The following is a 27,990-nucleotide window of genomic DNA, read 5'->3' on the forward strand; positions in this document are numbered from 1 at the left end:
CTGGACAAGAGGTAATAACATGAAATACATAGTTACAAACAAATAACACAGAACAAGACAAGTTAAAAGAAACTCAAAGTTAAGAGAAATAACAGTTAATTTAAGAAACATTGACATTTTTGGGAACCTGCCTCCATTACTTAATTTTGTTATTTAAAAACAGTAAGTGATATCAGTTATTTGAGTTGTAAAACAAGTAATACAAAATAATGTGATAACAAGGTGAGTTATACAGTCAGAGAAGTCTCTGGGGTTCCACATTGAATATACCAGGACTAAATTATTGGCTGTGACACAGCAGTCAGATGTGGGTTTATTTTAAGCATTAAAAGTACTTTGTAATTTGTACTAACAGTATGTTGAAGCATGTACTAATCAAACAGGAAAAAAGAGAGGCAAAATTAGACACATTAAAATATTACACTAAATAGTTTCCTTGTATTGTCCCTGTATACATTTGTATCTACCAAACATGTCTATGCTGTATGTGTGTGTAAACTCATCTGTTTGTAGTTTACTGTATGATGTTTTGTGCATTTCCAGGATAATGTGCATCCTGCAGTGAGAAACCGCTCTCAGATTGAGTCGAGGGAAGCAGAGCGGTGACGTTGCAAATGGACCTGCACGCTTGTGAACGATGCAAGAAGATGCAACTTCATGGTGTGGGTTGGCAAGAGTGTGTCTGGCCCCCCTATTTGTCTCTCTCTGACACACGCACACATACACACAACGCGCTGAAGGAACTGACCTCTTTTTAGGGTAAAATTATGTAAAAAATGTAGAGTAGGTTGTGTCAAAATGTTGCTGAAATCACCAGGTCAACTGAAGTAGCTCTTCACTTCGATGCGCTCACACAGGACGTGATGCAAAGGGGGATAGGGCCGAAGGAGAAGAGGACGTCTCTCAATGATGACATCATAACCTTTAATATCATTGCACTGCAGATAGGTTGATTGGTGCTCAGAATTAGAGCTGAAAATCTTAGTTATTTCATAAATTCACAAGCATATATTAATATATATATATATATATATATATATATATATGTATATACTACCGTTCAAAAGTTTGGGGTCACTTAGAAATGTCTTTATTTTTCAAAGAAAAGCACTGTTTTTTCAATAAAGATAAGATTAAATTAATCAAAAATACACACTATACATTGTTAATGTGGTAAATGACTATTCTAGGTGGAAACGTCTGGTTTCTAATGAAATATCTCCAGAGGTGTATAGAGGCTCATTTCCATCAACGATCACTCCAGTGTTCTAATGGTACATTGTGTTTGCTAATCACCTTAGAAGACTAATATCTGATTAGAAAACCCTTGTGCAATTATGTTAGCACAGCTGAAAACAGTTATGCTGGTGATATAAGCTATACAACTGGCCTTCCTTTGAGCTTGAAGTTTGAAGAACAAAATTAATACTTCAAATATTAATCATTATTTCTAACCTTGTCAATGTCTTGACTATATGTTCTATGAAATGTTCAATTCATTTGATAAATAATAGTGTGAGTTTTCATGGAAGACACAAAATTGTCTGGGTGACCCCAAACTTTTGAACGGTAGTATATATATATATATTTATATATATATATATGTTTGGTTGGTCCAACAGTGATAGTAAATAAATGAAGTCAAACTTTTGAAAACCTTTGGGTATAGATATGTGTGTATATAGATGCTCTGTAAATATATATTGGAGTATTCATAGACATTAACTCTCGGTGCAGTGACCATCATATTTCAATAGTGTAAACATTTGAACTTTGGAACAGAGTTATGGCAACAATACACAACCTGCAGATGGACTTGTGTTACATGCCGTCTCATAACCTGCACTATCAGTCATGTGACTTAGATTCCCCGTGTGATGCCATGATAACACCAACAGTAAAACATTAAACCGTCAACGACCGTGAGCAGTGTGTGAGCAGTGTGTGTTTCTAACGTCTGTTATTTCACATCCAGACACACAATGTTTTGGACGCCGATGAAAAAGCCACAAGTCACAGTCATTGACGTTCACCACCTTCCACAGGAAGCGACGGCTTCCGGCTGCTGTGTGATAGTTCATCGAAACACGTTGAGCATTCAGCTTCCTCATATTACACACACACACACACACACACACACACACACACAGAGCACAGCAGGCAGGAGTCTGCTGTCAGATATTTGCATCATCATGTCGAGTCAAAGCGAGCCCACCGGCCCGCCAGACAATCTACTGCAAACACCACACCAGGTATGAGCCACAGTAACTTCTATGTATTGATTTGTCTGAATTATAGTATCTCTTTTTCATTTTGTTGTCTCTCTGACTGCCAGTTTGTAACTGACGATGCTGTCTAAAATATATTCGATTGTTAACTTCTTTGGTCCTGAAGGGGATTTCGGGTTCATCGATGTGTTTTGTGTTTTTCACACTTTTAGCCAATAATCCCCAAAACCTGAACTTGTGGGATGAGCTACAAGAGAGTTAAGATCAGAGACACTGAGTCGTGTTTTCCAAATGGTGTATTTCAAGACGCTGGAACTTATGATTCAGAACTGCCTCGGGTCACAAGTTGTTTTATCACGTCAGACAGCGTATACGTGGACTTAATGAGCTCACGGTAGTTTTGCTGCTTTAATCAAACATTATTGAAATGGTCATGTGTGTATTTTTAGGATGGGTGATTGTCATTTCCTTTAAGGTGAATTTCCCTGGTTTGATATTAGGCAAATTCTATTATCATAAAGAGAGAAAGCCCCTTACAGAAGGAGGAGGACTTATCCCCAATCAAAACTTAGTGTGCCTTTTTTTCTAGGGTATATGTGGGGGTATTTTTAAGGTTTCTTGCATTATAAGGAGCCTTTAAATGCCCGTTTCACTCAACAATGCACTCTGACGTGATGGTTCGACGCCCTGTGTTTTAAACACGAGCACCTGTTGTCGTCTGTCTTCCAGGAACATGGCTTATCGAGATGCCGACAGGTAAAATACTTCAGCTTTGCTTCTGGAGCAGGGAGGTTGGTCTGTGTGTCTCACAGAAGATGTATCATTGTCGACCAAAAGACACCGTTGAGATGCATTATGGGAAATGTAAAATCCAACAGCTTTTAGAGTCTGGGGGTTCAAAAGTAAAGATATTTCAACTTCTGGTGTTTTGATTTGAATCAATACTTTTTATGAATAAATCCCCCATCTTTACATAATTTATCTAATAGGTTACACGACTAAAACATATAGTCTATGAACAAAATTTAATTATGTATGGAAATAAATGGAAACCATTAGCTGTTTATATATAAAAAGGGGAAATGCATTTAAATTACAGTGTGGTTTGGAAAATAGTCCACACAGTAATGACTCAGAGTGAATGGTATGGTCCGAAGTGGTTTGCCCCGGCTGACTTTTTAGTTTTTTTCCGTGTTTCTCGTCAGTTGTCGCCTGGCCATGCACGTAAACTGGGGTTGACGAGGAAAACGAGAGTGAGGAGGGTAGGCGACACACCGTGACCCTCAAATACCTCACATAAAACCTCAGAGTATCTGTTGCATCTGACAGAACGGTGTAGAAAAGAAGCTTCTGTTCTCCTCCGTTAGGACTTCAAGGAGGATGAAGACCCAGAGGAGAAGGCCAAAAGACACAAGGAGCTGGAGGTATCACCGTTCGCGTGCTGGACTTCACACAAAGAAAAGTTGTGGTTGTTTTCCCCTCTCACTCTCACTCTGTTTATTTCCTCTTGAAGCTGAAGCCTCTGTATCAAGAGCTGCTGTACACCATCGCTCATAAGATGGGTCAACCGTCCTCAAGCGAGGTCTTCGCGGATCGCCAGCTCCACCAGTACATCCAGGAGGTGAGCACTTTGGATTCACACGTTGCACAGAACAGCTGCTGCCTGGTCCGTATGACTGTCAGATCCTCTCCATCTGTCTTGTCTACCAGACCTTCACCATGACGGAGTCAGAGCACAGCGGCCTGACGGAGAGAGTGCAGAGCACCGAGGTGAGAGAAGGATGTCAGAGGGTTGGATCCAATTGCTCCAACGACCCCCAGTTTCTATCTGCAGCTTTCACATCGATCATCTGAGTACCAAGGCGTGTAAATAACTACCTGACCCTCACAGCCTCCAGTGTACTGCCTCATGGCCACCGTGAAGGAAGCCAAGGAGATCCTGGGAAAAGACATCAGTGGTGAGGATGAATCTTAATGACGAGGGCCGTACGTTGACGAGGGCCACACGATTACGTCAATGGATGATGTCCCCCGACGACTTTATAGTTCAGCCAATCCAGACAATATAAACATTAAAAACGGAAAGAGAAAAAAGCAACATAATTTATTTGGGCACAGAGGTCTTCTATGAAGTGTCCTGAATAACACACTAAAAGTCTTAAGAAATTACTGTTGCGGAAATAGGTTAAATATACAAAAATCCAAGATGGCCGCCATAGATAATGTCTCATATCTCCACTATCACAAGAGACATTTGAAAATGCGTACGGTTATGTTTTGATCGCCGTGTATTTATTTATTTATTTGTATGCGTGTTACTCGCATAACACAAAAAGTATTAAACCGAATCGCATGAAATTTGATGGGATGATTGGTTATTATCCGGGGACCATTTGATTAGATTTTGGGATCAATCGGGTCAAAGGTCAAGGTCAAGGTCATGAAAAGGTCAAAATCTTCTTTTTACCAGCACGGTCAATTTTTATCCAATTGGCATGCAACTAATGCCAAAATGTTCATAATTCAATGCCCAATCTTGTGATATGTGAATGTATGCGCTCTGCCGAGTGCCCATTCTAGTTTAAAATGCTAATATACGGTTTTTGGACATAAGGAATCATTTAGAATAGGTTTTGACATGATCGGATGTTACGGTCATGGAAAATAATCCAATATGGCCACCAAAAATACATTTCTAATCATATATTTGCACTGATAAATGACATTTCCTTGAATGAAATGTAATATAATCACGGCAGGTAAGTATTTTCAACTTTATTCACGACATTGCACGTCAGTAATACACTCAGCAACATAAATTCTACACATCACATCAAGAGTATAGCAAAAAGGTGACCCGCTGATTTGTTATCGAGCACCTGATCTACATGTTTTGCTCCACTGGTCGATGTTGCAACAGCCTTCAGATGGACGGCCACTGAGCTGTAGCAGACATTCATGTTCTGAGAATTTAGAATGCTACAATTAGCTTGTAGCATGTAAATTGTCTCTCAAGACCCCATTTTGAAAGTGACTGCCGTTGAAATGTAAGCGCTTGAGATATTCCCGTTCCTAGAATGATTCTATCCAGATGTGCGTCTTCTACTTTCACTTCTTGTGTGTGGTCTCTTGCTCTCTCAGAATTATAAAACACTGCCGCGGTGCAAGTCACCGTACTGTGACTTCAGCACCGCTGCTGGTTCTTCCTCGTGTTGCACAGGTTTTAGTGACCCTTACTGCCTGCTGACCATCATGGAGGATGAGAAGGAGAGTCAAACCCGCCGCTCCAGAGCCAAACCCTCTAAATCTATTGTGAAGGAGGCCGTGTCCAATGACAAGATCTTCCAGTCGGACATAAAGAAGAAGACTCTGAACCCCGTCTGGAACCAAACCTTCGTACTGTGAGTCTACATGTGTGTGTTTGCTGTGTGCCCATTGAACCAGATACAGTTTGATCTTCTCATTATCTTTTTGGTTTCAGAGAGTTCGAAGACATCGCCGGGGCCAGTTTCCATCTTGAGATGTGGTGAGGAAAACATCCAGAGCTTTGAAAGCTTCCTCTTCATTCCACCACATTACATTACCGAGACCTTCACCTTCAAAATGTGAATCAAGGAGACTCACCAACCAGAAAAAAAGAGACTCAGAATGAGCGCAAAGAATAAAACAAAAAGAAACACAAAGAAACACAGTACAGATACAAAGAGACACAAAACAACTCCAGAAAGGGACAAAACAAAAGAAACTACAAAAAAACAAAACGATTACGAAGTGACACAAAGCTACGACCAAAACACACAAAATGACCACAAACAACGACAAAAACACAAAATGACCACAAAACAACTTCAAAAACACAAAATGACCACAAAACAACTTCAAAAACACAAAATGACCACGATGTGACACAAAGCAGCTACAAAGAGAAACTCTTCAGGAAAAACTACAAAATTACTAAAACAATTAGAAAGTGGCACAAATGGACTTAAAGAAGACTAAGAGACAGAACACCACAACATAAGGAGGCTGAATAACACGTCAGGCCTCATGTGATCCTCACGGTGCGCTCTCCGTTTCAGGGATAAAGACGAAGAGGTTTCACTCACTCAGAAACTGGAGGAGTTCAAATCAAACTTTAGTAGTTTGAAAAGGTATGAACACTATCTCTGTGACACACACACACACACACACACACACACACCTGGTGAACTTCCCCACTTGTGCCTGTAGGATGATCAAGGAGGCCAAAAAGGAGAAAGGCACAGATGACTTTTTGGGAAAGGTGGTCATTAAACTCAAGGTAGAGTTCACATGAGTACATCTGCTTTTTAAAATGTTGATGCACATTCCTCCCAGTCCCAGGCTTATATACAACCGTCTCACTTTAGGATCTCCACTGCACCGAAGACAACTGGTACAATCTGGAGCCCAGAACGGAGACGTACCCCGACCGCGGCCAGTGCCACCTGAAGCTCAAGTTCATCCACAAAGCGGTAACTAAATAAAAGTGCATGACGGTATTGTTGGTTTTATATAAACCTTTATTTAAACAGGTGAATCCCATTGGGATTAAAAATCTCTTTTTTGAGAGTGACCTGCACAAGACATGCAGCAACACAAGAAACAGAACAAAACGAGTTAAAAGAAACTAAAAGTTTAGAGACTTTGACATTTTTGGGAACCTGCCTCCATTTCTGTCATTTTAAATTTAAAATCAGTTAGTGGTATCAGTTCTTTGAGTTTTAAATGATTCTTTATGCACGTGGGACTGAAAACATTTGGTAGGATAAACAAAAGCTCAAAGTGCAGGTCTTTCTTTGTGAACTGGAGGAGGAAATGTAAAGTCTGTCTCTGGTGAAGCTCGAGGAACCGAGCCCGGTACTGAAACTGTGTTTGTGTGTTTGGTGACCCGCAGAGAGACATGACGCTGAGCGCCGGTCGCAGTGCTTACATCAACTACTGTGGGATTCTGCAGCAGTTCGTCCAGGCGTACATCTCCAAGCAACAGGTAAAGGAGGAGCTCGCTCTTCATTACAATTTTAAATAAAATCCCATTACAATCGTTCATTTTTCTCCCTCCCTCCTCTCAAACAACTCCTCCAGAGCGCCGCTCCGTGGAAAGGGGCGCTGTGTGGCGAGGCTCAGACGCTGCTGGAGCTCTACGCCACGCAGAATGACCTCTCACCTTTCCTCCAGGACCTGGCGTAAGCTCCACCTTCACGTCTTGTGTGAGACGACTCCAGTGTTTAGACAGGACCGTGAGGCCAGGGAGGAGTTGAACATGTCTAAAATGCAATGTAAATAGGCTTTATATTGCTATAGTGTATCAGCTTTCAGTGACATGAGTTTACAACGACCTGCTGTCTACATGAATAACAACACACACACACACACACACACACACACATCTTAGACACACGTTCAGTGAATTAAAGCTACTTATGCTCCTAATGGCAGTTGCAGCCAATCAGAGCTAAGGGCTGCCTCGTTTGACTCCCTTGGCTCTGATTGGCTATTTTTTCTTTGGGCCTTGGAATCTTGCAAATGATCACAGAGAGGAAACAGAGAAGTGTGATCTTTCCACAGATTATTTTATGGTATTGAGTTCTGCTGAAAGGATTTAACGACAGTTTGAGCACATATGACACAACGTTAATGTCACTAAAGTTACAAAATGAAGCTTAAAGCTTTAGTTGTGGGTTTTTTCCCAAACATTTGAAGAGTTCTGCAACAGGAGAACGCAGTACAGCATTTTATATATATTCATGCAACAGGAGAATGCAGTTTTAAAAAATGAATATATATATATATAAATATATATATTTATATTTATATAAATATATATATATATATATAAATGTATATATATGTAAATATATATATTTATATTTATAAATATGTGTATTTATATATATATATTAATGCAACAGGAGAATGCAGTGTAACACAATTAATATATATATATTTATAAATATGAATATATTTATATATATATAGATTCTATATATATATATTATACTGCGTTCTGCTGTTGCAAAACTCTTCAAATGTGTGGGGGAAAAACCAACAACTAAAGCTTTAAGCTTATAAAAAAAGTATAAAAAATGACTATTATATATATATTTATATAGGAGAACACAGTATAAAAATGGATATACAGTATATATATATTTTTATACTGCGTTCTTCTGTTGCATAAATATATATATATATAAATATATATATATATTCATATATATATGTATAAAAAGTATATATATATTTATGAATTTTGTAGATTGCGTTCTCCTGTTGCAGAACTCTTCAAATATGTGAGAAAAAAGCACAACTATAGCTTTATATATATATATATATATATATCTATATTCCAGGTCTTGTGCATGCCGTGTTGTCTTTGTGTGGCACCTCCCAGTAGTTTGTGGATGTGTGCTCCTCGACAGGAAGTGGGTGGCGTTCAGTAAGCTGTACCAGAGCCTGGAAGTGGACTCGTCGGTGCTGTTCCAGCAGCTGACCAGCGTGGAGTACCACTGGCACCAGCAGCAGCTGCCACACCAGCAGGTATGAGCCTCGGAGGTGGGAAGTACCAAAGCCCGTTCCCTCAAGTCGTTTGGTCCTGATCCCGGAGTACTGCTCCTCCATTGTACGCTCTATTTTACACTCGTACGACAGTTCAGGGGCAGATATTGTTCTTTCTCATCATCACAGGTCGCTCTGCCCATTAAAATAGGATCCTTGTTACATAATAACACAACACAGATTTGACCTTGACCCTCAGGTACATTACAATCATGACTCAACAGGTATGAGGTGACCATGAAGACTTCTTATATAATTAATTCCCGATGCTGCTCATACGAGACTTGTTACCACACTTTCCTGGTTCCTTTTACTCCGCGTATGAACCACGAGCAGCAGAAGCTCCTGGTGTCCGTTGATGAACGTCTGTTCTCAGAAACAGGAACTGGGCGACTCGCTCCACGGCTTCCTGCAGTACGGCCTGTGTCTGGTGGCCAAGTACAGAGACGTCTTCCCCCCGACCGCCAGCGCCACGCCCAAACTGCACACGCTGCTCAGGTACGCGACGTTACGCATCTGTAATACACGCTGTTTAGTGAGGTGTCTTCAGGCTATGACAACAACAACAACAACAACGGAAATATATAACGGTAAATTTCATTTTCTGCATAGTGGATAATCTTTCAAAGGGAACTCTCCCGTTTTCTCTCCCGTTTCCTCTCCTGTCTCCTCTCTTGTCTCCTCCCCTCCTGTCTCCTCTCTTGTCTCCTCCTCTCCCATCTCCTCTCCCATCTCCTTTCCTGTATCCCCTCCCGTCTCCCCTCCTGTCTCCTCTCCTGTATCCTCTCCTGTATCCTCTCCCGTCTCCTCTCCCGTCTCCTCTCCCGTCTCCCCTCCCGTCTCCTCTCCTGTATCCTCTCCCGTATCCTCTCCCGTCTCCCCTCCCGTCTCCCCTCCTGTCTCCTCTCCTGTATCCTCTCCCGTCTCCTCTCCCGTCTCCCCTCTTGTCTCCTCTCCTGTATCCTCTCCCGTCTCCCCTCCCGTCTCCTCTCCCGTATCCTCTCCCGTCTCCCCTCCCGTCTCCTCTCCCGTTTCCCCTCCCGTTTCCTCTCCTGTCTCCTCGACTGTCTCCTCTCCTGTATCCCCTCCCGTCTCCTCTGCCGTCTCCTCTCTCGTTTCCCCTCTTGTCTCCTCTCCCGTCTCCTCTCCCGTCTCCCCTCCTGTCTCCTCTGCCGTTTCCCCTCCCGTTTCCCCTCTTGTCTCCTCTCCCGACCCTTTCAGAAGAATCACATATGACTTTATTTTTTTGTACAAACTACACTTCAACAACAACACATTGTGTTGTGTACACCACATCATTAAAACATACTGACATCTATACAATAAAGATAACTAAAACGTCAACAAATCACGAAATAAAATCAATAAGAACAAAGCCAAGGGGCCGTCAGAGCTCTTTCATGTGCTCCTGGTCTCAGGATCCTGGTCCAGATCTGCAAGACTCAGGCGTTTCAGAAACTGAACCCGGCTCAGTTTGAGTTACACGACGAGGTCAGCGACGCCATACAGGTCAGTCACAACACCGACGACATCATACACAGCCGTGTGTGAGTCAGGAGTCTTAATCATATGTCTTCTCCATCAGACAGGAACTCAGGACTGGTTCAGCATCAAGAAGGGTTTGCACCAGCCGATGACCAAGGTAGCCCCCGCCATGGAGGCCCACATGGACTCTCTATTGTATTTAAGTGTATTCTACACTAAAGTTGTTTTGTTGCACCATGGGGGGGGCAGGACCCGTCAGAGATGGTGAGCGCCCTCTCCAGGTTGATTGGGGAGGTGCAGGAAGACATCAAACACAACAAGGTGGCCTGGAATCGAGTGTTCGTCAGGTGAGCGGGGCCATCGGACTCTTCTCCATCAGCTGTGGCTGCGCTGCATTCTGGGCCATCGTGACGTGTCAATTGGTCCAATTGGGTTTTTGATGCCTCAGAGGGCTTCGGGCGGCTCTATCGTGGCACTTTTTTTCCCTGTGAGCGTTTTTTTCTTCTATTTCTTGGGAGTTGCTCCTGATCCGATGTGAGGTCAAAGGTCAGGAATGTCGTATGTGTCCAGGTTGTAAAGCCCTCTGAGGGGAGTTTGTAATTTGTGATATCGGGCTGTACACAATAAACAGAATTGAATTGAGTTGATGAAGTAAAAAATAACAACAAACTAGCCGAGGTATATTTTGTAACCGTTGTCATCGATGTGCTTTTCTCCCGTCGCTGTAGCGCCGTGCAGGTGGACGTGTTCACCGTCGTGTACCAGCAGTTGGACTCTCTGGTACGAGGACCCTCGACCCGCCGCTCCTCTTGACTAACTCATGTCTCGTCTCATCACCGCTCGCCTCCTTTCCTCTCCTCCGCAGATCGCAAAAGAAGTGAGGGAGAACTTGTCCCGCATCGAGGGCCGGATGGAGCAGGCTCTGGCCAACAGCCTGTTCCCCGTGTACCTGAGCCTGCAGAGCATCCACAAAGACAAGGCCTTCCTCCAGAAGAGGTGAGCCTCCTCATCCAGAGAGCACTGAACTCCTGTCTCCTCTCCTGTCTCCTCTCCCGTCTCCTCTGATGTCTCCCTCTCCTGTCTCCTCTCCTCTCCCGTCTCCTCCTCTCCTCCCGTCTCCTCTCCTGTCTCCTCTCCTGTCTCCTCTGATGTCTCCCCTCTCGTCTCCTCTCCCGTCTCCCTCTCCTGTCTCCTCTCCTCTCCCGTCTCCTCTCCTCTCCTCTCCCGTCTCCTCTCCCCTCTCGTCTCCTCTCCCGTCTCCCTCTCCTGTCTCCTCTCCTCTCCCGTCTCCTCTCCTGTCTCCTCTCCTCTCCTGTCTCCTCTCCTGTCTCCTCTCTGTCTCCTCTCCTGTCTCCTCTCCTCTCCTGTCTCCTCTCCTGTCTCCTCTCTTGTCCCCTCTTGTCTCCCCTCCTGTCTCCCCTCTTGTCTCCTCTCCTCTCCTGTCTCCCCTCCTGTCTCCCCTCTTGTCTCCTCTCCTCTCCTGTCTCCCCTCTTGTCTCCTCTCCTGTCTCCTCTCCCCTCCCGTCTCCCCTCTTGTCTCCCCTCTTGTCTCCCCTCTTGTCTCCCCTCCTGTCTCCTCTCCTGTCTCCCCTCTTGTCTCCCCTCTTGTCTCCCCTCTTGTCTCCCCTCTTGTCTCCCCTCCTGTCTCCTCTCCTGTCTCCCCTCTTGTCTCCCCTCTTGTCTCCCCTCTTGTCTCCTCTCCTCTCCTGTCTCCTCCTGTCTCCTCTTGTCTCCCTCTGTCTCCCCTCTTGTCTCCCCTCCTGTCTCCTCTCCTGTCTCCTCTCCCCTCCCGTCTCCCCTCTTGTCTCCCCTCTTGTCTCCTCTCCTCTCCCTTCTCCTCTCCTCTCCCTTCTCCTCTCCTGTCTCCTCTCCTCTCCTGTCTCCCTGCCCGTCTCCTCTCCTGTCTCCTCTCCTCTCCCGTCTCCTCTCCTGTCTCCTCTCCTCTCCTGTCTCCTCTCCTCTCCTCTCCTGTCTCCTCTCTCCTGTCTCCTCTTCTCTCTCCTGTCTCCTCTCCTCTCCTCTCCTGTCTCCTCTCCTCTCCTCTCCTGTCTCCCCGCCCGTCTCCTCTCCTGTCTCCTCTCCTCTCTCTCCTGTCTCCTCTCCTCTCCTCTCCTGTCTCCCCGCCCGTCTCCTCTCCTGTCTCCTCTCCTCTCCTGTCTCCTCTCCCGTCTCCCCTCTTGTCTCCTCTCCTGTCTCCTCTCCTGTCTCCCCTCCTGTCTCCCCTCTTGTCTCCTCTCCCGTCTCCCCTCTTGTCTCCCCTCCCGTCTCCCTCTTGTCTCCTCTTCTCCTGTCTCCTCTCCTGTCTCCTCTCCTGTCTCCCGTCTCCTCCTCCGTCTCCCCTCCTGTCTCCTCCCCTCTCCTCTCCTCTCCTGTCTCCTTTCCTCTCCCTCTGTCTCCTGTCTCCTCCTGTCTCCCTCCTGTCTCCCCTCCTCTCCCTCCCTCTGTCTCCTCTCCTCTTGTCTCCTCTCCTGTCTCCTTTCCTCTCCTCTCCTGTCTCCTCTTCTCCTCTCCTGTCTCCTCTCCTGTCTCCCCGCCCGTCTCCTCTCCTGTCTCATCTCCTCTCCCGTCTCCTCTCCTGTCTCCTCTCCTCTCCCGTCTCCTCTCCTGTCTCCTCTCCTGTCTCCCCGCCCGTCTCCTCTCCTGTCTCCTCTCCTGTCTCCCCTCTTGTCTCCCCTCCTGTCTCCCTCTCCTGTCTCCTCTCCTCTCCTGTCTCCCTCTTCTCTCCTCTCCCTCCGTCTCCTCTCCTGTCTCCTCTGTCTCCTCTTGTCTCCCCTCCTGTCTCTTGTCTCCCCTCTTGTCTCCTCTCCTGTCCTCCTGTCTCCTCTCCTGTCTCCTCTCCCCTCTTGTCTCCCCTCTTGTCACCCCTTCCGTCTCCCTCTCCTGTCTCCTCTCCTGTCTCCTCTCCTGTCTCCCCTCTTGTCTCCCCTCCTGTCTCCCTCTCCTGTCTCCTCTCCTCTCCCGTCTCCCCTCTTGTCTCCTCTCCCCGCCCGTCTCCTCTCCTGTCTCCTCTCCCCTCTTGTCTCCCCTCTTGTCTCCCCTCTTGTCTCCTCTCCCCGCCCGTCTCCTCTCCTGTCTCCTCTCCCCTCTTGTCTCCTCTCCCCGCCCGTCTCCTCTCCTGTCTCCTCTCCCCTCTTGTCTCCCCTCTTGTCTCCCCTCTTGTCTCCCCTCTTGTCACCCCTTCCGTCTCCCCTCCCGTCTCCCCTCTTGTCTCCTCTCCTGTCTCCCCTCTTGTCTCCTCTCCTGTCTCCCCTCCTGTCTCCTCTCCTGTCTCCTCTCACGCAGCCTGACAGCCGTCCACATGTCTGGTGTCCTCCCTGTTGTTTTCAGGGGGTCTCTTGAGTTGACCAACTTCCAGGAGGGCTTCAGGGAGGCTCTCCCCTACTGGCTGAACCAGGCGTTCAGCACCACTCAGGACCGGGTGGAGAGGGCTGTGCAGGTGGACCAGGTAACACACCTGTGATGATGGACATGTTGTCACACTGAATGGCTGCAGGGAGAATAGAAGAATAAAAAGAATACCTAAAAACAACACGACCCAGATACAAAAAGGCCTAAAATGTCTTAATGACCCCCATAGTTTATTTCATCCAGGCAATATATATATATATATTTTTTTTTAATACATTTTGTTATACTGCGTTCTCCTGTTGCATGAATACCTATATATATATATATATATATATATATATATATATATAATAAATACATTTTGTTATACTGCCTTCTCCTGTTGCATGAATATATATATATATATATATTTATAATAATATATATATATATATATAAAAGAAACAAGAGAACATATCTCAGTGTCAGGAGGACATCTCACCCCCTCGTGATGTTCTCAGCTCCAGCCCCTGCAGTCCGGCGCCGTGCCCATAAAGCACAGCTCCTCGGCGGTGGACCTGGTGGCGTGCGTCCAGCCCATCTGCGAGCTGTGGGAGCAGCTGTGCTGGCCGGACCCCGAAGAGGCCTTCATGCTCATGGTCAAAATCACCGAGGTACGGCACGCGGCCACCGAGGGGGGGGGGGGGGGGGGTCAATTCCGGTCAGATTAATCCGAGCGTGGAGATCTCTGTGTTTCCAGGATGTGTGCAAGATTGTGGTGAACTACTGTCACACCCTGAAGGAGAGGGTCCGGGTGCTGTCCCAGAACTCCGACCACGGCCGGGCCATCAACATGGTAACAAGGGCCAGGATGAAGAAGAAAGACAAATGTTTTTTAAGCATGATACACATCTGTGACCCTTCCCCTCTGGGCGTAGTTGTGCGTGGTGGTGAACGACCTGGAGCACCTGCGGTTGATGCTGACCCGGCTTCCCGCGCAGCTGAACTGGGCGGGGCTCCGGCATCGGACCCAGACCGTGATCGGGGAGAGCCAGTTCCACAACACGCTGCCCTCGCAGCTGCAGCAGGTCCAGGGCGTCCTCGGGCGGGAGATCCGCTCCGCTCTGGACACGCTCGGGAAGAAGGTCGGAAAACAAAACGGTGACATCGAGGAGAGAGAAACCCCCAGCATGACCTCTGTGACCTGACCTCTTCTTCTTCTTCTTCAACTTCTTCTTCTTCTTTATCTTCTTCTTCGCCAACTTCTTGTTCTTCTTCTTCTTCGTCAACTTCTTCTTCTTCTTCGTCAACTTCTTCTTCTTCAACTTCTTCTTCGTCAACTTCTTCTTCTTTTCCTCCTCATTCTTCTTCTTTTTCTTCTTCTTCCTCTTCTCCTCCTCCTCCTTCTTCTTCTTCTTTGTCATCTTCTTCTTCTTTTTCGTTCTTCTACTTCTTGTTCTTTGTCATCTTCTTCTTCTTCTTCTCCTCCTCCTCTCCAGTTGAACACAGACATCGAGACCCATGTCCGGAACATGTCCACCAGGCGCAGGATTCCCTCCAAGTCCAGCGAGGACGTAGGTGACCGTCACTGCCAGTGCAACACCAACACAGAGCCCCCCCCCCCCCCCCCCCGATGATGCCTGATGGCCTCTTCTCTCTCTTCTCAGGCCGCAGACCCTCTGATGCGCTACCTGGAGCAGGAGCTGCAGTACATGAACGAGAACCTGGTCCAAGAGAACTTCAACAGGTGTCACAACTCATCCATCATGTTGGTTTCATCCTGTTTCGCCCTTGTGAAATGTTTTTTTAATTATATATTTCTTTGCACCTCCAGTCTCCTGACTCCTCTGTGGAATAACTCCGTGAAGATCCTCCACCAGGTGGCTACTCAGCATCCGCAGCAGGAAGGCCTGATGGTGTTCTGCCAGAGGCTTCTGTACACGCTGCAGGTCTGAGGCTCGCAGGGCAGAAGAACTGGACCGCTCTCAACATGTTTAAGTGTCTTATTCTTGAATCTGGGCAAAGACGGCGTGACGCATCCGCCTCACGGGTCACTGTGTGTGTTGTGTGTTGGGTCGTGTGTGTTTCAGTGCCTGGAGCAGTGCTTCCTCGCCGAGGGAAACGGGCTCCCGTCCAACACGCTCCACTCCGATGAGTACAAGGCGAGGAACTAAAGGCGACGTTTCAATCAGCCGTACAAACACTACCGTTCAAATGTGTGGGGTCACTTAGAAATGTCCTTATTTTTCAAAGTAAAGCACTGTTTTTATCAATGAAGAGAACATTAAATTAATCATAAATACACTCTCTACATAGTTAATGTGGTAAATGACTATTCTCTGGTGATTAATGAAGTCTCTACATAGGTGTGTAGAGGCCCATCACCAGTGTTCTAATGGTACATTGTGTTATCGCCTTAGAAGACTAACGGAGGGGTAGAAAACCCTTTAAATCCTTTTTATGTGAGCGCAGCTGAAAACAGTTATGCTGGTGAGAGAAGCTATAAAACTGGCCTTCCTCTGAGCCACAAGTTTGGAGAACATAAATATTTACAATAAAAATGATTATTTATAACCGTGTCAATGTCTTGACTATATTTTATATTCATTTTGTAATTCATTTGATAAATAAAAGTGAGTTTTCATGGAAGACACCAAATTGTCTGGGTGACCCCAAACTGTTTGACAGTAGTGTATATATTTTTTATGTATTAATTGAAAAGCGTGGGTTTTAATGTGCTCCATTGTGTCTCCAGGCTCTCAAAGCCTACCTAACTCACAACTCTCTGAGCAGCTGGCAGCTCGTGGAGAAGTTCCTCGAGAGGAAAATATGGGAGCAGGTGAGATCCCGAGCTTCTCTAGAGCCCCCCGTGACGGTTGTTCACCATCTCTCCGTTTCCACCACAGAACGTGAACAGCTCGGAGAGGTACGGCGCCGTCACCCTGTTGGCGTCCTACAGCAGGTCAGACCAAAGGCTCAGAGTTGAGGTGTTGAACGCCGTCAACCTGTTACCGATGGACTTCAACGGTGAGCCCACGTGGGATCCATTGTGGGTCCCCTGCTGTGCAACCTCTCCCCGGGCGGCCTAACGCTCTGGGTGCTTTGCCAGGTCTCAGCGACCCCTTCGTGCAGCTGTGTCTGGAGCCCCAGCACACCTTCCCCGAGCTGGAGCCTCGCTGCACGCGCATCTGGAGCCGCGATCTCAACCCGCTGTTTGAGGAGGCCTTCGAATTGTGAGTAACCCCCTACCAGGGAGGACATTTACAGATTATTTAGGGAGCATTGTTTGCCCCCACTGACTGAAACACAGGGGTATTTAAAAAGAAATTAGGGGCACTTTTTGAAACTTGTGAAAAAACATTTAACCTTTGTTCAAAAATAATAAATATAGTTATTTAAGCTTACAGGATATGAGCAATTGTCATAAAAATGGAAATAAGACTATTATGCAATAATAAGACTATTGCAATAATAAGACTATTAGGCAATAACAAGACTATTAGGCAGTAATAAGACTATTAGATAATAATAATAATATTAGGCAATAATAAGACTATTAGGCAGTAATAAGACTATTAGACAATAATAAGTCTTTTGAACAAAAAACAAACAGAAAACATAAATCAGACAATCATCATTTGTATTCTTATTTCTTTGTGGTTATTTAAACAACTATTAACAATTATAACTTCTTCTTTTTTTATAATTAAAAATTGTAATGTTTGTGTACCTACCTAGTCGAGGAAGTACAGATAGGACACACACACACACAACAAAGAACAAAAACAAAACGCTATTAAATTATCATAATTATTAGAGGACATTATGGGGCATTTGTTGCCCCTCTCCTGATATCAGGGGCAACATTATATTTCTTAGGGGCAGTTCTGCCCTTTGCCCTGGTGTGTTGCCATACAGGTGTTTTTTATAATTCTTTCTACCTGCCTCCTCTCCCCATCCTCTGACCTCGGCCTCCTGCTCATCAGCCTGGTGTCCCTGGGTCAGTGCCAGGCTCCGGGCGCTTGCCTTGTGCTGACGGTCATGGACCACGACATCTTGATGACGGATGACTTTGAAGGCGAGGCCTTCCTGGCCCTCAAGGCCATACCAGGAGTCGCCGGGGAACTCAAGGGAGACGGACTCAGCTCACAGCCGGAGGCCGTCCCTGCTCAGATCCGACTGCCTCTCATGCATCCTAAACCTAATGGTATTATCCGTATTGGATCAACCGATCAACCAAAAGCATCCTGCCGGGCCCTTATTTAACCGATCCGCTCTGACCCCCCAAGATGGGAGATCATTGTTGTGGTAAAACTGAATGTTTAGACAAAGCCACGACCTAATCTTGAACCGGTTTCTCATTTCCCAGAAGACACCATTCTGACCTTACTGGAGTCCAGGAAAGGAGAGCGAGGCGCTCAGGCCTACGTGAAGAAGAGGAGACAGAGGGAGAAACAGTCCAAGGAGGGGAGTCAACCCTAACCAACACACGGACAACGCCTTCCTTCCAAAAATATACAATTTATTCTTTAATGATCTGTACCAAAAACAAAGAAATACCCACTCAGAAAGAAACACTGGTGTCGGATGAGTTGTGTGTGTGTGTGTGTGTGTGTGTGTGGACAGTACTGAGCATGGGTTCACCAAAGACCATCACAGTGATCATGAACACTTTCACACCTGCATTTAAACCTCTGCTTCATGGCACTTGGTCTAAGTGCAAGAGATAAGTCTGGCATATATATATATATATATATATATTAACATATATACATATATTAATATATATAAATATATATTAATGACTACATTTGACACACTGAGAAATGTCAACGATAACCACAAATGTTTAAAAAATGTGACAGAAAATAAGTTTTAACAAAGGTTTGAATGTCTGAGTTGACATAAAAAAACTTTCAAAAGAAAGAAAAAATATAATTTCAAAGACTAGGGGAGTCACAAGTTGACTGAATACATTTGTTTTGATTGTATTAACATGCTTTCCTCTTCCAGTTGAGGTCGGGGAATATGAGAGAAAACCTGAGAGTTTTAAAAGAGGCCATCTGTTGTACATTTAAACAAACATTACTACATTGTTTAATATGTCATTCAACAGCATTTGACCATTTTCAAATGATTTTTGCTAGAAAGATAATTTTGGAATAATAAAAAAAATGAAAAATGAAATTAGGATTATAACCCAGGAGAGCGCCTCCAGCAGACTGGCATGGCTGCAGCAATATAGGATCATTGTCTGGATGAAGCTGAATATGCATATCAGACTAAACTTGCCTCTTTTCAGAAAAATCATGACACATGGTGCCCTAAATATGACGTACACACACACAGCAGAGTGAGCCAGTGATGCAACATGGCCCCCGAGTATTCAAACCACTGCAGCTCCACATTCACATCCATCTCACCCGGGGTCATTCTGTGTGCCGTGCAGCGAGTGGCATCCTCCAGTAGAACATGGCTTTCTCCAAACTCCGGATTATGATGAATGTGGTTTATGAGGACCGTGTTTTCCGATTGCGGTTTATAAGGACGGCAGTTAATAAGGACTGTGACTCATCACGAGGAACGGTCATGATTTCAGGAGAAAGACAGAACTGGGTAATTTAATATAAAATCTTTTGAGGTGTTTTAGTGCCAAAAAAACAAATGCCATTGACAAATGTTGTAACAAGGTGACAGCGGACATCTTTTGATGCTATCCAGAAGCTCCATATCCTAAAATATCCTTCTGGGCGGTGAATTTATACTTTCACACGTATCAAAATATGATTGAGAATGTTACCTGAAATGTCGTTACGGGGTGGAGATGAAATAAAAGCGGATCGTGAAGTTAGAGAACAGTCGAGAACAGTGCTGCTGGTCAAGAGCTTTAGTAAAAAAAGTAATGGTGGTCCACGGGTAACCACTAGAAAAATTATTAATTCTAAATTCCACAGAAAGAGCTTTCACTTGTCGACCGGTGCCGGTCCTTCATCAGGAAACGTCTTAAAAATACTAAATACCAAACCAGCGGCCGCGTCGTCCCCACGGTATAAAATGACCGCCACGTGATTTTTTAAAATTGCGGTCGAGGTCCAGGGCTGGTGCGTGTCTGTGGAATCAGGACCGACAGGTTCGGGCTCTGCGGTGGTCCGAGTGGGCCGGGGGGGTCAGGAGAGCTGCTGCTCCGGGCTCTGTTCGGGGCACAGGGGGCACTCGGTGGAGGCGGAGCAGCTCTCGCACTGCAGCCCGTGGCCGCAGGGCAGCGGCGCTGAGCCCGGCTCGCCACACGTCACGCAGCACTGTCTCTGTTTCCTGTACACCACCTGGGGGGCAACGCAGAGCCACACGCAACCCCAAAGTGAGCAAGGACAAGGAAAATGAAAACAAAGGATTATAGCCGACAGGAAAAGAGTGACGGCGTAATCAAAACAACTCAAGAGGCGACAGTTTTACTTTCCCCAACTAAATCCAGCCCATAATTGCAAAGTAAGCACCACGTGGCGCTCTGGGACAAAAAATGACATTTTATCACCAAAAAATAATAAAAAGTAAACATATATTAATCATCATGTGATATTCAGATCCATTATGAGTTGTTTTGTATTACTGACTAACTATTATATATTTACATTTAATTTAGCTGACGCTTTTATCCAAAGAGACGAACATTCATACAGCGTGGACTCAGCTACAGGGAGCCACTCAGGGTTAAGTGTCTTGCTCAAGGGCACGACGACTAGGGCGGGGATTGAACCGCCGACCCCCTGAGCGAAAGACGGACCTGCTAACCAGACCCACATTTAAAAATACTACCAAGCACAGATTAGCGACAGAGCCAGTGAGGACACACACAACGGACGTGGGGGTCTCGAGTGTGTGTGGCGTGGGGGTCTCATGTGTGTGTGGCGTGGGGGTCTCGTGTGTGTGTGTGGGGTGTGTGTGTGTGGCGCGGGGGTCTCGGGTGTGTGTGTGTGGCGCGGGGGTCTCGGGTGTGTGTGTGGCGTGGGGTCTCGGGTGTGTGTGTGTGTGGCGTGGGGTCTCAGGTGTGTGTGTGGCGTGGGGTCTCGGGTGTGTGTGTGTGGCGTGGGGTCTCGGGTGTGTGTGTGTGTGTGTGTGGCGTGGGGTCTCGGGTGTGTGTGTGTGGCGTGGGGTCTTGTGTGTGTGTGTGTGTGTGTGTGGCGTGGGGTCTCGGGTGTGTGTGTGTGGCGTGGTGTCTCAGGTGTGTGTGTGGCGTGGGGTCTCGTGTGTGTGTGTGTGGCGTGGGGTCTCAGGTGTGTGTGTGTGTGTGTGTGGCGTGATGTCTCGTGTGTGTGTGTGTGTGTGGCGTGGGGTCTCGTGTGTGTGTGTGTGTGTGGCGTGGGGTCTCGTGTGTGTGTGTGTGGCGTGGGGTCTCGTGTGTGTGTGTGTGTGTGTGTGTGTGGCGTGGGGTCTCGTGTGTGTGTGGCGTGGGGTCTCGTGTGTGTGTGTGTGTGTGTGGCGGGGTCTCGTGTGTGTGTGTGGCGTGCGGTCTCGGGCGTGTGTGTGTGTGTGTGTGTGGTGGGGTGTGTGTGTGTGTGTGGGGGTCTCGTGTGTGTGGCGTGGGGGTCTCGTGTGTGTGTGTGTGTGTGTGTGGGGTCTCGTGTGTGTGTGGCGTGGGGTCTCATGTGTGTGTGTGTGTGTGTGGGGTCTCGTGTGTGTGTGGCGTGGGGGTCTCGTGTGTGTGTGTGGCGTGGGGGTCTCGTGTGTGTGTGGCGTGGGGGTCTCGTGTGTGTGTGTGTGTGTGGGGTCTCGTGTGTGTGGCGTGGGGTCTCGTGTGTGTGTGTGTGTGTGTGTGTGTGTGCGTGTGTGTGTGTGTGTGTGTGGGGTCTTGTGTGTGTGTGGCGTGGGGTCTCGTGTGTGTGTGTGGCCTCAGGTGTGTGTGTGGCGTGGGGTCTCGGGTGTGTGTGTGTGTGTGTGTGTGGGTCTCGTGTGTGTGTGTGGCCTCAGGTGTGTGTGTGTGTGTGGGGTCTCGTGTGTGTGTGTGTGTGTGTGTGTGTGTGTGTGTGTGTGTGTGTGGCGTTACCTGTTCCACGGCGTGTAAGCAGCTGCAGAGCTGCGCCTGCAGGCTGAGCACCGACTCCAGGGGCAGCCGGTGGAGCAGCTGGAGCTGATGCAGCGCTAGATGGGGGTTGTCTCCGCTCCGGAGGCTCTCCAGCGCCTCCTGCAGGAGCGACGCCTGCCTCTGCGCCTCCTCCTCCGCCTGCCGGGCTCTCTCCGCCTCGGCGGTGAGCCGCGCCGCGTGGGCTCGCGACTCCTCCGCGTCGGCTTTCAGCGCCGCCCACGACTGCGAGGGACGGACGGAGCGTTACGCGGAGAAACCTCCAAGACGGTGAATCGGTTGGTCGCCGCGGCGCAACGGAGTCTGAACGCGACCCCGCGACCCGCCTACCTGAGCTGTGTGTCTCCAGCTGTGGCCCCACTGCTTCAGGGCCCGGTGCGCCTCCTCCAGCTCCTGCTTGAGCCTGGAGGTCTCTGCTCCGGAGGACAGCAGCGTGGGGGGGGTACCGGGGGAGCCCTGACCCGACGGGAAGTGCTCCCAGATGTTAGTGCTCATACCGTTCAGACCTACGAGGACGAAACAACACACATCAGCTTCATCCCGCTCCACCGCTCTCACGCCGCGAGTCACGTTCTGCCCACCTAGGGAGCTGTGAGACGGTCCCAAAAAGGTGCTTTCTGATTGGCCGGGCTGCGACAGGTGCCTGGAGAAGAACGGTGACGTGTGCGGCCGGATTGGGGGAGACGCCGACGGGGAGCGGAAAGGGGCGGAGCTGCTAAAGGAGCCAGGGATATTGACCGGGGCCGAACTCTGAAACTGGCTTCCTCCTGCAGACGGAGACACACAACGACGAGTCATGTTGACAACGCGGCGTTCACTTTCTTGTATTCTTGTGTCCTTGTAATAGCCGACATACCTCCCACAGCCGGCAGAGCAGCGCTGCTCTCCAAGCTCCTCTCCAACACCGACACGCCAAAATCATTCATGTCCAGATCGTCCAGGGCTGACTCTGCAAAACACACACAGACACAGACACACACACACACAATATAACTATTGGTCTATTTCGGTGATTTCAGATGTGCATTGTCTCAACGGTTTCTGTCCATCGTCACCCACCGACGACGGACTCCACGGTCTCACTGGTGGGGTAGAAGGGCAAGGCGTTGGCGTTCATGCCCGAGGGGATGCCGGATCCCGGGGGTCCGAGAGGGGCGGGGCTTGGCGGGGTGGCGGCCAGACTGGAAGGGATGCTGGAGGACAGACTCAAGGGGCTCCCCACGGGCAGGAACACCAACAAGTCCTGAGGGGGGAGAGGGAGGTGGGGGGTGAGGGGGTTACCATATAATGAGCGGGAGGTTCTATGCGTGAGGTCCTTTTAGACAGCATTAAAAAGATAAGTGGACATATTGAGAGTCTTTGTACCTGTTTGCTTTGTCGCTGCTCGAGGGCAAAGCTTCTTTGCTTCGCCTGAAACCAAAAAGCAACAGGAGTTATTTGCCATTTGGAGGGAACTATGACATCATTCAAGGGAGGAGTGTTTCTTCACTTTGTGTCATTTCTCATGATCTCATTTCTTTCTCACCTGGTCCTCCCTCTCGAACCCCGGTGCCCGGCCGTACCCCCTCTCCCCGGCCCAGGGGGACAGCGGCTCCGCCCGTTCGCTCATCTCCTCGCACAGAGACAGAACGCTACCCAGCAGGCCGCGCTCCGCCACGCAGGACCCCGCGGGCGGGGAGAAGGCGTGCGACACGGCGCCCGGATTGTGAGGCGCGCTGTGTCCGCCGGGGCTTGAACACGCCTCCTGTGCGGGGAGAGGGTCTGGAGGCCTGGGGGGGGGAGGGGAGCTGGGCGTGGGGAACGGCGGCTCCTCTGGAACGAAGGGCCCTGGAGGTTTGAAAGCGACGACATCACATCAAGAATCGAACGGGGAGTTGAAAGAAAGCTTTAGAAAAGGCATAACGGAGGACTTACTTTCTACGTGAGCAAAGGCACAGAAGGGCCCTCGGGGGCAGCTGCCGCACTGCTGCATGTCGTTACACTTGGTGGATTTATAGATCTGGGACACACGGGGGGGGGCAAGTCAACACACGGCGAGACACTCTGGGACTTAAACTCAAGTGCGGCCTCAGCCGCGACGAGACGAACCTCCGGGTGGAACTGCTGCTCTGTTCTCGTGTGGCAGTACTGGCATCCCTCCGCCCCCTCACACTTACTGGGGTCGCCCCACTCCTCACTCTGCTTCACGGCCGGACATGGCAACGCTCTGCGGCGGGGCGGGCGAGGACAAACACGGAGTTTAAGGGTTAAACTCATTCACAGTCGGGCAAACCCCCCCCCACGGTGTTCTCAGGGAGCACCTGTATTTGTGCTTGTGCGGGCTGCGCCTCCTGTCTTTGCTGTTGTGGTAGTACGGACAGGCGTAGCCCTGGCGGCACAGGCGGGGGGGCTTCTTACAGAGCTCCGTCTTGTAGTGGGACAGCACGTAGTTGTTATCTGAGGAGGTGAAACACAGGAGGAGACAAGGAGTCACCAGGGCAAGATAGGGGACAGTTAAAAGGTCCCTCAAAACAGAGCATTTAAAGGGTTACTTCATTACTATATTACTTTATTACTTCTCACTTCATGTTGGACAAGAGACAAACATACTTTCGATATTCTGTATGTTCCACAAATGGAAAATCGACAATAAATACGACTTTGACTTTAAGGGTTAAACCACCTTAATTAATGATTACAGTGTCATTGAATGGACTAGAATGGTTCCATTCTCAGCTGTGAGGAGCTGCTCTCTCTCTCAAGTTTCAAACTTGTGAGGCCACCAAGTATAAAGTGTGGAGCCTTTTTATTTATTAAAGTGTTAGACAGAAAGTGTACCATATACGGAGAACCTTCCGTCTATCATCTTTTAAATCCTCTAATTCTTTCTTCTACACTTCACATTCATAACAACACACTTGAGTTTTAACTCTAGTTTCTGGGGGATTTAGGAGGATTCTTCATATCTACTAATATCTTTGGACAGTCTTAGACGACAGAGATCACACGTAGCACTTCATAAGCACGCCCCTCTCTTTCCTTTGAGGCCAGTCCTGCACCCGGAGGTGCCAACACAGAGGACTATGGCCAAAATAATTTAAAAAAGAAACACAGACTCCAACCTCCTCTGACTTATCCTGGTGAATTAATGTGCAACACAAACGCTTTATTGCTACTGTTCCCAAAAGTATCAGGTATCTGTGCAGCGTTTACCATCAGATAAGCTCCAAACTCAGAGCAGGTACTCAAACTCAACTGGCTCATATTTCATGTGTCACCGTTACCGTGAGCAACACGTCCCCACCAACACTTTGCATTGACCACACGCGCACTGGGCTTCTCCATTCGGGGCGTGCTGCAGCACGGGTCTACCTTGCCAGCGTGGCTCCTCGCTCAGTATCTTCTCGATGAGGGCGGTGCTTGCCGACTGTCCGTCTCCTCCACCTCCCTCTGCGGGCCCCGAGCCTCCCTGAGACTCCATCACCTGCACCTCCCTGTGGAGAAGTGCAGCGTGAAGAGACTCCGTCAACAACAGAGACACCGAATACACAGAAACTCAGAGGAGGTCAAAGGTCAAAATGAAGTGGTCTCCGCACCTGATGTCGTAAACGGGGCTGCGCAGGTCATGTGACCCGTGGGCGAAGGCACAGTGGGAACCGTTTTTGCTACAATGGCCTTTAGCGTCCGTCTCGTGAATGCAGGATCCCGTCTTGTAGTAGCGGAGGTGGTACCGGCGCTCTGTGTCACCGGCTGTCCGGTGTAGAAATGGACACCTGGGACACAAAGACACGTTGTTCTTTTGAGGCGGCCACCGTGTCCAGCAATGAGGTGCAATGTTCATTCAAAGACTGCCTTAAAAAGTCAACGTCATTAAAATGTGAGTTAACACAACATAGCTGAAGTGCTTTGCAGAGTGATCAACTGTCCTCTGAGTAATAATGCGGGAGAGGAATATTCATTTAAGACAATCAGAGATCAAAGAAAAATGTGTTTGTGATCACTGATCAGTAGATCCCCACGAAACATTCCTGTTTCCCCGGTATTTGATTAATTAAAATATTCCATGGCCTGTATTGTATCTTCGTTTTATTGCACCATCTTTTACAGTGGACTGTACTTTGTGTTTGTGATTCAACGCTTTCAGCAGGAAGTTTCCCTTTTTGGTATTTTCAACTGTTTTTAAACATTTTCAGCTATTTTCAGCTGTTTTAAAACATTTTCCGCTGTTGTCAGCTATTTTCAGAAATGTTCTGCTATTTTTTTAATATTTCAGCATCAAGCTTTCAGATTTTAGCATTCCAACACATTTTCTGCAGGAAATGCTCTTTCTAGTAAAACTTCTTCATCTTCTTCTTCTGTACGTACACTACCGTTCAAAAGTTTGGGGTCACTTAGAAATGTCTTTATTTTTCTAAGAAAAGCACTGTTTTTTTCAATAAAGATAACATTAATCAAAAATACCCTCTCTACATTGTTAATGTGGTAAATGACTATTCTAGGTGGAAACGTCTAGTTTCTAATGAAATATCTCCAGAGGTGTATAGAGGCCCATTTACAGCAACGATCACTCCAGTGTTCTTATGGTACATTATGTTTGCTAATCGCCTTAGAAGACTAATGTCTGATTAGAAAACCCTTGTGCAATTATGTTAGCACAGCTGAAAACAGTTATCATTATTTCTAACCTTGTCAATGTCTTGACTATATGTTCTATTCAATTTTCAATTCATTTGATAAATAAAAGTGAGTTTTCATGGAAGACACGAAATTGTCTGGATGACCCCAAACTTTTGAACGGTAGTGTATTTTGGACCTTATCTCATCCTTCATATATTCAGCTTCATAAACTGTTCAAATATTTAAATATTCAGCTCATACGAGGTGTCGACGGATCAGAACCGCCCCGCACATTTCAGTCAAGAAGGATTGAGTGGGAACATGTCTTTGTTCACATGCTAAATGCTCACTGTGAAGATTGTCTTCCAACGTGACGTGTAATTAAGAACAGGGTGTACCCGAAATCACCACTTCACCGTCCTCCCCCACCCACGCAATGTTCCACCTAGTCTGGTGATTCACACGGGCAATTCGAGGATTAAAATGTGAAAGCTGACAAATGTTAGCGATGAGAAATAAGACCGTGAGAGAGCAGCCAGAGGTAAAGCGGCTTACACAAACCCCCAAAAGCCCGAGTGAGATGAGGCTTCTGACTGAAGACCAAGGGGTGGTCGTGCGTCGTACTCACTCGTCTCCGTCCGGGCAGGTGCCCGTCCCCTCGTCGTATTTGGTGCAGTACACATCTGGGCTGTAGTTGAAGGTGCCGTCCCGCCTGCGCATGGGTCGGCGCCGCCGCTGGTTCAGGAAGTGCCAGTGGAAACAGGAAAAGGGCCGGTGCTGTGTACACTTGTGCTGTACGAACAGGGGGCACTGCTCAGTGCGGAACTCCTTCAAATAACTGTGAGGAGAGAGTAGAGCAAGAAGAGTTACAACAAATATACATAATACATTTCTAGAAAGTGTAACCCCCCTTTTAAAGATCCGTAAACAAGTAATAGTGTCTTAATATGGATTTACAGCATATTCAATAGAGTGGTGGTATCCAGTGATCCCTATAAGTGTATTATTCTTCACCTTATGTCTCTTATGTGACTTCTGGAAAGCTCACGTGCAATAAGACGAAACGCGCATGACGTGAGTGCACGTTCACAAACGCAGAGGCTAAAGGGACGCTGTCAGCACCCAGCTGGGTCAGAACCACTACTCTCACTGAGGACGTCCACGTTAGGCCTCTTTACCTGCTGCAGTTCATAAACACACTATCGCTCGCTGGGCTCGGTGCAGCCACGTCAAAGAATACGAAGTCCATACCGCACGCGCACGAACACAGTTTAGATGTGGGGTGTTTGGCGTCTGCAGCTGCACGTGAGGTTGTGTTCATTTGGCAAAGCTAACCCAGCTAAGCTATCTACGTACGTGTAATGTTGAGGTTTCTCGGGCTGCACGTTCAACACGGTTGCGGGAGAAGTCGAGCCCCCAGCGGGCGAAGACGAAGAGGATGAGGAGGGTCCCCCGGTGGTCGTCGCCGCCGAAGACGACGGGGGTTGCGCGTGTGTTTTGGACATTTCTAGCCGTTTGAAGCCTCACAACGAGAACCTTGTTTTTAGCTTAGTGGCTAGCTATTCCCGCTAGCTTCTAAATCCGCATTCTGCAACGATGTGAGCTTGCGCAAGGCAACCGGAAGTAGTACCGGAGGAGAGCGCAGGGCACTCTGGGGCATGGAGTCATATGAGGGTACACACAGGAGTTCAATCGCAACTC

General features: G+C 47.5%; 2 protein-coding genes across 3 annotated transcripts; one reads left to right on the forward strand and one right to left on the reverse strand.

The window, feature by feature from the left end:
• Positions 1-2,179: 2,179 nt before the first annotated feature.
• unc13d (unc-13 homolog D (C. elegans)) lies at positions 2,180-18,929 on the forward strand. Of its 2 annotated transcripts, XM_056429002.1 has the most exons (34): positions 2,182-2,252; positions 2,958-2,984; positions 3,434-3,490; positions 3,596-3,652; positions 3,742-3,849; positions 3,939-3,998; positions 4,120-4,186; positions 5,449-5,629; positions 5,710-5,754; positions 6,308-6,379; positions 6,459-6,528; positions 6,617-6,721; positions 7,144-7,236; positions 7,332-7,432; positions 8,669-8,786; positions 9,181-9,302; positions 10,223-10,313; positions 10,390-10,446; positions 10,539-10,636; positions 11,018-11,069; positions 11,155-11,285; positions 13,617-13,734; positions 14,138-14,290; positions 14,377-14,472; positions 14,555-14,761; positions 15,116-15,190; positions 15,284-15,363; positions 15,451-15,565; positions 15,707-15,778; positions 16,372-16,455; positions 16,523-16,643; positions 16,726-16,849; positions 17,603-17,823; positions 17,986-18,929. In XM_056429002.1, exons 1-34 carry the CDS (start codon positions 2,193-2,195, stop codon positions 18,096-18,098), a joined length of 3,351 nt encoding a protein of 1,116 aa, XP_056284977.1. In that variant the 5' UTR covers positions 2,182-2,192; the 3' UTR covers positions 18,099-18,929. The 2 variants fall into 2 exon arrangements, with proteins under 2 accessions (XP_056284978.1, XP_056284977.1); XM_056429003.1 differs by lacking the exon at positions 2,958-2,984 and having other exon boundaries at positions 2,180-2,252.
• unk (unk zinc finger) lies at positions 18,118-27,947 on the reverse strand. Its single transcript, XM_056429004.1, has 15 exons — positions 27,646-27,947; positions 26,918-27,127; positions 25,269-25,445; positions 25,045-25,166; positions 23,994-24,129; positions 23,782-23,899; positions 23,608-23,692; positions 23,219-23,520; positions 23,059-23,103; positions 22,753-22,936; positions 22,550-22,642; positions 22,275-22,460; positions 22,024-22,199; positions 21,658-21,918; positions 18,118-19,939 (listed from the first exon to the last, which is right to left on the reverse strand). Exons 1-15 carry the CDS (start codon positions 27,792-27,794, stop codon positions 19,784-19,786), a joined length of 2,400 nt encoding a protein of 799 aa, XP_056284979.1. The 5' UTR covers positions 27,795-27,947; the 3' UTR covers positions 18,118-19,783.
• Between the last annotated feature and the right edge of the window lie 43 nt (positions 27,948-27,990).

Source organism: Pseudoliparis swirei, chromosome 13, assembly GCF_029220125.1.
Source record: "Pseudoliparis swirei isolate HS2019 ecotype Mariana Trench chromosome 13, NWPU_hadal_v1, whole genome shotgun sequence".
Taxonomy (NCBI): domain Eukaryota; kingdom Metazoa; phylum Chordata; class Actinopteri; order Perciformes; family Liparidae; genus Pseudoliparis; species Pseudoliparis swirei.